Source organism: Rhinolophus sinicus, linkage group LG07, assembly GCF_036562045.2.
Source record: "Rhinolophus sinicus isolate RSC01 linkage group LG07, ASM3656204v1, whole genome shotgun sequence".
Taxonomy (NCBI): domain Eukaryota; kingdom Metazoa; phylum Chordata; class Mammalia; order Chiroptera; family Rhinolophidae; genus Rhinolophus; species Rhinolophus sinicus.
The window spans coordinates 87,008,459-87,017,073 of record NC_133757.1 but is presented as its reverse complement, the minus strand read 5'-3'; the positions used below and the strand labels follow the sequence as shown (position 1 = coordinate 87,017,073).

The 8,615-nt window shown below is 35.5% G+C and overlaps 1 protein-coding gene across 6 annotated transcripts in view; it reads left to right on the top strand.

Moving 5' to 3' along the window:
• Positions 1-1,212: 1,212 nt before the first annotated feature.
• The window catches only part of ADAM28 (ADAM metallopeptidase domain 28), a 50,395-nt gene continuing 42,992 nt past the window's right edge, over positions 1,213-8,615 (top strand). For all 6 annotated transcript variants that reach the window (XM_074338687.1, XM_019714128.2, XM_019714138.2 and 3 more), the window contains exons 1-2: positions 1,213-1,328; positions 6,622-6,725. In XM_074338687.1, the coding sequence (XP_074194788.1) occupies positions 1,277-1,328; positions 6,622-6,725 (156 nt within the window). In that variant the 5' untranslated portion in view covers positions 1,213-1,276. The remainder of the gene's footprint in view (positions 1,329-6,621; positions 6,726-8,615) is intronic.

The window sequence follows — 8,615 nt, the reverse complement described above, 5'->3', positions numbered from 1 at the left end:
GAGTTCAAGACATGACCACTAATTCATATAATTTAATGGTTCTAAGTAATTGTTTTTGAAGATATTTTGAAACCCTTGAATGAAATACATATCCAGAGAACACAGTAGGATAATTATATGTATTTAATCAGATTCAACCTATGAGTCTTAGGAAACTACCCATAGGTGGGTCCTTCTTTCCCATCCTCCCACTCCCAGGTTTTAGGGCCACTACTCGTAAAAAGGAGGCACCATCTACCATAAAGATAAGATGTTTGAAACTTTGAATATCCCCCCTTCCCATTTATCTGTGTCTGTTTTTCCTGTGGTTTCTTTTTCGAGGTGTGCACCAAGAAAAATAAATAGGAGGAAAGTATCATACTGTGCTACAGATTCTCAACTCCAAGAAACGCCTTCCAAATCACCAATAAAAAGGCAGTACCAATCGAAAGACCAGGTCTTCCCTGATACATTAATTCTCATTATCTGCTTCCTTCTGGGTATTGTAGGATGCTTTCACTATAAATCCCTCCCTAGCCAGCTTACTTGAAGGATTTTCTCTTTCTGACAATCATTCCGCAGTGAACTGTGCTCCCTGAAAGAGGGAGCTAGGATCTGGGCAAATCCTGCTAGTGAATGCTACCACAAAATAATCTTTCATAAGCGACACAGTGCTACAGTCCTTAGGACAGCTCCCTCAGACACCTGGGCTTCACTTTCCTCATATGTAACTTGGCGATGTAAAGACTTACATCGAAAATGTTTTTATAAGATTTAGTGACAGTGTATACCATGCACTTCAAATGGTGTCAGGCATGTATTTAAAAAGGGGGACTTTCCCAGTATTTCATAAATGCCGATATATAGGAACTACACAGTTTGGAGCATGGGTTCAAAACAAGAATGCTGTTACCTGCATCTAGATCATAATAAATACATACATTTATCAAAATATGTCGAAGCTGTTATCTTACGGTGACTTATTGGGCTATAGTAATGTATTGGAAATGCACTGCTTTTGAACGGGGAATGTGGCGGGAGAAGGAAAGAGAAAACATAGCTTATGATAAAGGAATCTTAGAGCCAGGAGGCACCCAGAACTTCCACCTGCTGTGCCATTGTTATGTGACCACAGCTTCAAGATTGTACAACACCTTCAGTAAACACTTCCTGAAACAGAGACGAGAATGCACCTGGGAGTTCCATTCTGTCTCACTTGATAGGAAGCAGCCACAGACCAAGCAGTACACGTCTGTTTGGGCAAGAAAGGCAGACCGTGCTCCTGGAATCACCCAGGATGTTGCAAGTTCTTCTTCTGGCGGCCACTTTCTTCCTTTCTCCAGGTCCAGGTAAGTGGTTAAGTCTTTTTCATGTTCTGTTAAATGCACCAGTGAACAGCTTGCTTTTCATCTTCTTCTGATATATTTTTTTCCCAGCAGTTTTACTAACCTGTTGGGCTGGTTTTGTTTTAGGGGGCTGTGACTGATGTAAACACTCAGTGTAAAGGAGCGGCAAGGAGACGTCCTTAATCAATATTTACATGTCTGATCTGAGAATTTAGAAACCAAAGGGAAGATGTCATTCACCATAATTTAAATTATGAATAGGATCTTCAAGTCAAAAAGTGAAATTCATCAAAACCCACCCTGTCATTTTTAGAGCAGGAAAGATGCAGTGGGGTTGACTGGTTATCATTGTATGGACGGCTTTGGACAGTATATGCTGTTATTACTGGGACCGGTTGGCATGTCCTGTTCTTTTGGAGTGTCCATTTTTATATTTTGTCCTTTCATTCCTGGTGATAATAAATATGACTAATTAGACATAGTTGACCGACTTGGTTTTATAAATCATTGCAATATGACTTGATGACAAGAATGGTGTTGCTAAGTGTAAGCTGATCATTCACTTCCATTTTGCTGATTATATCAAACATTTAAGGATTTAAAAGTAAAGGAATCCTACTTCCTCATAATCAATCCTGTCTAGCACATCTCTCCATTTCTGATACATTCTCCCATTAGCTTTTGGTTAAACTGGATTGGGAAACACATTGCCTTGGCCAATTTTTATTTCTAGAGCTTATTTAACTTAGCGCATTCCCTTCAGTGCCTACGAATCATCCCTGGTCAAACTTTTCTTGGGTTTTAGAATGCTTGCTGGGACTAGGCATGGGAACAGATTATCAACAAGAACTGTGGGGTTCAGGAAGAGAAAAGATTCTCCTCCCCCTTGCACTCACTCTATGCTTTGTCACTAAAAGTGATTTTCCTTTTCCTCTTGTGAATGTTTGATGTAATATCTTTAAATATAGAACTATGCTAGGCATTCAAGTGATTGACTTCAAATTTCTACTTTTTGAGTTGAACTTAATAAAAACTTTCTTTCCCTACAGTCTCCAAAAATAGTATCATTAGAAACTCTGTGGGACACTTCGCTTGGTTGAAATATAAGAATTGTTTAGGTACTAGCTTTATCCGATAGCATAAAGATTCAGACTGGACCCATGAACAGAATCACGTAGCTGACACTGGAGTCCACTCGCATTATAGCCTTTTCAGTGAAATGGGGCATACCAACTGATTCTGTTCCCCCATGTTTACATTCACTGCATGGCACCAAGAGATGCAATTTCCTTAGAAGTCATGCCTAAAAGTGTGATACTGCAACTACTTGGTGGTGGGAACAAAGGTTCTGAGTGTCTCTTGTGAGAGTGGGGGGACAGACAGAAAGCTGCCCACCTTATCTTACCTCTCAAACAGAAAGCTGCCCCCTCCTTTTACATTTCACCTTGTACTTTCAAGACTGGCTCCGTGGTCACTGAAATACCCTGATACTGTTTCCAGTAGATTTATTTCCCAGTCAGAATGTAAGAAGTGAAGCAATTTTCATTTCACCATCTCTTCCTTTTTTGTTTGTCAGCCCCCATCATCCAAAAAAACAACACACAAATATGTGCTTCTCAGACCATGACTTTTGCCCTCTTCTCATATACATGAAATAAAAGAATGAGGTAAAACCAGGCCAACTGTTTTTAATAAGCTTAACAATCCCCTGAGAAAAATACCTTATGGGATTTCATCATAGAAAAGAAAAAAATACTTAAAAGGATGTGACAGGTGTTTTGGGGGGAGGAATGAAGTGCATTGACAAAGGAGAAAGGTCTTTACTATATTGCAGCAGAATATCCAGGGGGTACAATAATTTTGAAATTATTTTATTTCAAATTAACAATTCTTTCTTGACTTCCTAAGGTGACTAGAAGACCCCAGAGAGTATATATAATTTCATCTTAATAGCCAAAATGATAGACTTAATTAGAATGTGTTTTTTCCCTCAGTGTTTGTACTCACTTATCCTACATGGAATTTGAAATCACCAGATGGTTTGAGGGGGTACAAAGAATCCCAGAACTTAAATCAATATCATTGCATAAACCCTGATTCAGGGCTTACTGTCATGTGTTCAGTTTAGAAAGACATTGCTTTAAACAGTTTTGAACAGATCAGAGTAAAAATGAAAATGTCAATATTACATACAAATGTGCTAAATTTCAAAATGGCCCCAAACACATTAAAAAATAAAGCAGCAATCCAGACCAATGTCTGTTCTATTAATCTTTTAACAACCTTTAACCTTTTAAAAACTAATAAACATAAAAATAATTATCCAATTTAAACCAAAACAACAGATTTATTTTTCTTGATCCAGTTTGCTAGTCAACAGTAATCCAGCACATATGAGTTCTGTGGAAGAGAGAAAGCAAGTATTAAAATGAATTAGTAGAAACATATTGTGCTACAGCTCAGATTTGTGTAATCCCTGGATGGCGGTTAGTTGTGTTTGTTCCACAGAATTCAAAATAATTAGCCTGTGTTATTCAGCTGAGAGGAGGCTGAACCATCTCCATCAGTTTTAAGGGTGAATGAGCCAAACAGTATTTAGGTCTCCTGCATCTCTAGCTGCAGTGCGGTTTGTTATATCTCAAGTTGCATTCATTCAGGCACCTTCTTGGTTTCAGAAAAATAAAAACCATTAAGGGAAATTCTATCTCTTTTCTTTAGAGTAAGTGGTATGTCGTAAGAGTCTGGGAAGAGCTGGAAATCATTCATCTCAAATTAAAGAGAGTAAGAGGTTGCTGAAGACTTTTTAAAAAAATATGGTTTATTTATTGATTTATTTTGGTTGCATTTGGAAGTGCTCTGCTATCAAATAAAGAATTGAAAATAAAATTAACTGCTAATGTACATACTTCAACTTTGTATTTAAGAGGTAATTTCTGATTTCATGAAATATTAGAATTTAGATACTTCTAGAAGCATGAAGATCAGTGTGTATACATCAAAGACAACTTGTGTTGGTTGGATTAGCTTCTTCCTTTCTCACCTCTTCTGAATGAGAAATGTGCATGTGTTAACCATTTTCCTTTTTTATAAAAAGAATCAGTTGGGTGGTTATTATTTTATAAGCTGAGGGCAGATTTGACTAACATTTCCTTTCAGAAGAAGGTATGTAATGGGTAAAAACCATTTTTCATATAGCACTTTTAAGAGTTACTCTGTTTGCAACATTGGCGAATACAGAGCTTCATGAAGTCCGTGTTCATGGGACTAATTGCACTGAAAGGACACATCCCACCAGACATAGGTATGCTTCATGGTATGCTTGTTTGGCCTCACAGTTACAGGAGGCTATAGAGAAACGTGTCATTGCCATCAGTTAATTTCTTGCACGCATAATTTGCTTACCTCTTGGCATCTCATTGGTTTGAAATAATTATGGTAATTCTAAAAATTTTCCCTCAATAAAAAGACAATGATTGATTTAATGTCCCTTTAGTCTTCTGAACTTCTGCTATAAAAATCATTTATAACTAATGTTATTATTTTCTTTTACCAAAAATTCACTAAATAGAAGTTAAAAGATGATTATAACAGCAAGAGGTAAATGAAAAACCTTGTGAGGCAGTTCTGGAAGTATGACTATGTCATGAGACTTATTTTATCACAGCTGATTAGAACTTTCTTCAAATGACCTTCATCTCTTGAAAAAGTTTATAGGGAATTCTGTATTTATTTGCCTAAAATCGTAGGCTACTTGAAGTGGCCTTAGGGTTCATTTAATCTGCCTCCTCTATTCAAACAATTAAAAAACCGAAACTAAACCCCACGTTAATGTATCCTAGTGTTGACGCCATGGATGTGATTTTGAAATATTTTTAAGAGTAAATCTCAAGTCACTGAAACAAAAGCCATTTTATTACATTAACACCTCAACTTTTTAGCCCATTTAATCACATTTCCTGTCTTTCAAAGTTAGATTTAAACAGCTCTTGAGTGGTCATAATAACTGAAGCCGTCCTGAAATGATAAAAGAACATTGACGTCACTGGGAAGTTTTGAAAGTTCCTACTTGAGTTTCTGAAGGAATTTTTTAAAACTAAATATTCTTTGGGGTATTTTGGGATAAGTGTACCGTCATCCAAGAGGACTCACAAAAAATATTCAGTTTTATTTGTTAAAAGATCATCCATATTAACCTAAATGTATATTACAATTGGATGTTAATTTGAGTACTTTAATGAACGAGGGCTACCTTTAGAGAGCCTTCTAGTTATTACACAGAGAACTGAAGGCTTTCCAGTCACAGTGTTAGTAAATCACTGGGTAGGATCCTATTGCATCTACATTCTACCTGGAACTACAGCCCCTTCAGCAGCCAGAGAGCAAGTCTGTTGACATTTCCTCAGGCACCACTCTGCACAGAGTAGAGACTGGACCACGTGGGCAAATAAAAAAGAAAATAGAAAGTCATGTTAGCTTTGGAAAAACTGAATTTCTCTCAAAAATAACTTCTAGAAACAACATTGAAATGAGAGTTCAAGATGCGGATAAAAAGTTGGATGAGATAACTTTCCAGTTCTCTTTCACTGTATAACGGCAGGATCAAAAATTTTCCTTCTAGGCCAGTACTTTGTTCTAGTTGTATGTTTCTCTAATTTTCTTTTCTTTTTTTTTTTATATTTTGGATGGAAAAATAAAGGTGTGTCTATATTGCAATACCAGCCTTTTCTATGGAACTGGTATTGGAACCTTTTCTTAATGACTTAGTTTTTTTTATTAATGGAAAACATTGCTATTGGAAAACCCAGAACAAATATATTGAACTCCAAAATGGCATCCATTAGTTATTAGTTATTTCATTCTTCTAACACTGTATAGTTTTCAGAGTGATTCAACTCAATTGCTCTGACACTGATTAGCTTCTTAGAGGATTTATTTGGCTTTGACCTTCCTATAGTGTCTTTTGCTAGTACTGCTTGCTGCATTCCTTGTCAGGGGACCCAGGATAACAAAGAAGTGGGAAAATTCAAAAGAAATATTTTCACTAAGGTGAAAAACACTTGTAAACTTTCAGTGGGACATTTGTAGATATAGGTTAAAAAGATTTGACAGGAAGAGTGTGTTTCTTATTTTGTTGATGGCTTCTGGTGTCTGCACTTGAATAACCCTCTTCCATAACTCAACACCTCTGTGTGTGGCATCGCTCATCAAGAATACAGTAAAGATCACCATTGGTGACCCACCTGTGTGAGTTCTGCTCAGCTAAATTTTGTCTTACTCTTTTTTTTTTTTTTCTCAGTAAATGCTATAAAAGAACTCCCTGAAGTAAAGAAGTATGAAGTGGTTTATCCCAGAAGACTTCATCCACTACATAAAAGAGAGGTCAAGGGGCCAGACCAACAGGTACAGCTTTTGATTTAACAAAGACAAAGAATCTCGAATATACATACATATTTTATACACACACATACACACACACACAGTGCCAAAAAATGTATACACATTTTAAGAAAGAAAACTGTATTAAAATTGTAATACTCAATATATGCAGTTAACAAAAGATGAATACAAGTCACGTTTGACTTCTGCAACTACAAGAGGTGCTCAAAGTGGTTACCATCAGTGTCCAGAAACTTCTGATTACGGTGAACTACTGCATGAGCAACATTGACCAAGGTGTCCACTTGTATACATTTTTTGGCACCCCTAATATAAATATGTTATACACACACACACACATATGACATACGTATAAATATATAACTATATGTAATATATGCATATTCATATTTATATATATATACATTTGTATTTGTTTTTTGACCTATCTTTATTAATCTTCACAATAACCCAACATTCTATTATTAACCTTATTTTTCAGGTTAAGTTTCTGACAATTAAAATAAACTGTCCATGGTCACACACAGAGTGAACTTTAATGCTTTTATGGTAATTTATAATTTATTCTGTGTACTCCCAAAGAAATTTGATACAGTTTATAATCTATCTATTTACACATGCACACATAGAAACAAAGCCATTAACATTAAAAATGAAGTAGAAAATAAAATTTTGTGGATGAATACATGCATGTATTCATATTAAGATTAATTACTGTAATTAAACGTGAAATTTACTCTGTCTTTTCTAAAAACGCAGCTATTAAAGATTGTATAATTCTTACTACTTAATAAAATGACACATTCTCTGTCAATTAGAGGAAAGCTAAAACATGATGATTTATTCAACAACAGTTTTCTAATTACTGAGACCTGGAAGTCTTCTGCAGGGAGCCTGGAATATCCAGATAAATGAGACATAAATAATGACTTGCATCTATCTATTGGAAGGTGCAACTCACTGGGGAGCTCATAGTCCCCTTACTGAACAAATTTCCTCACAGATTATTTATTTTAAAGCAAACATTTATAACAGCAGAACCTGTAGTAGACCCTATTTCCAAAAATTATCTCTCAACAAAATATTTCCGCTAAATCTCTAAATTTAAAGGGTGCCATATGCATTGACTTTCCTTTCAGTCAACAGTCTGTATGGCTTTCTTCAAATATTTTGTGTCAGTCTCTTAAAAATGCCAGATGCCTTTTTTCACTGAATAGTTTTAAGAAAAATGTGAATACAGTTCCAGTGTCGTTTTTTTAGTCACAATTATAAAGAGAGTTCTTCAAAAGTGTAAAAATAAATTTAAGCTGTTGAACAATTTATTTTGATGAAAAACCATAGAGTAGTTATTGGCACATGTGATGATCAGTCAATATTTGAAATGATTGAGTAGATGGATGGATCCAGTTATTATAATGTGTTTGATATTTATTGCAAATACATTATCTAGTCTACTACTCAGTTAACTGACTGTTTGAACCTTATGTTTTCCTGATCCATAGTGAAAGTGTAAAGGATGTAAATTCAGAAGGTTTATCTTGTTCATGTCTTAGCTTTGCTAATTCTCCCTGTATAAATTTAGACTCACACGAACTTCAAATTCTTTGCCTTAAAATTGAGATAATAATAGTAATGTTTATTTTCTATGGCTATTTTGAAATAATGTACATGAAAAGCAAAGCACAGCGCGGTTGTTAACTCCCTGTTCAAGAGTAGCTATCTTGCATACCCTACCATACTCCACTTCTTAGGGCTAACTTTTAAGGATCTTTGTGCTTAATGCTACAGTTTATTAAGCCATTTTGTTTTCTTTCTGCTGTCAGCATAACCTTCTATAAGTCAGCCTTGGTATTTTCACGGCACTTCTTAATAATATGCTTGTTTCTATCTCTA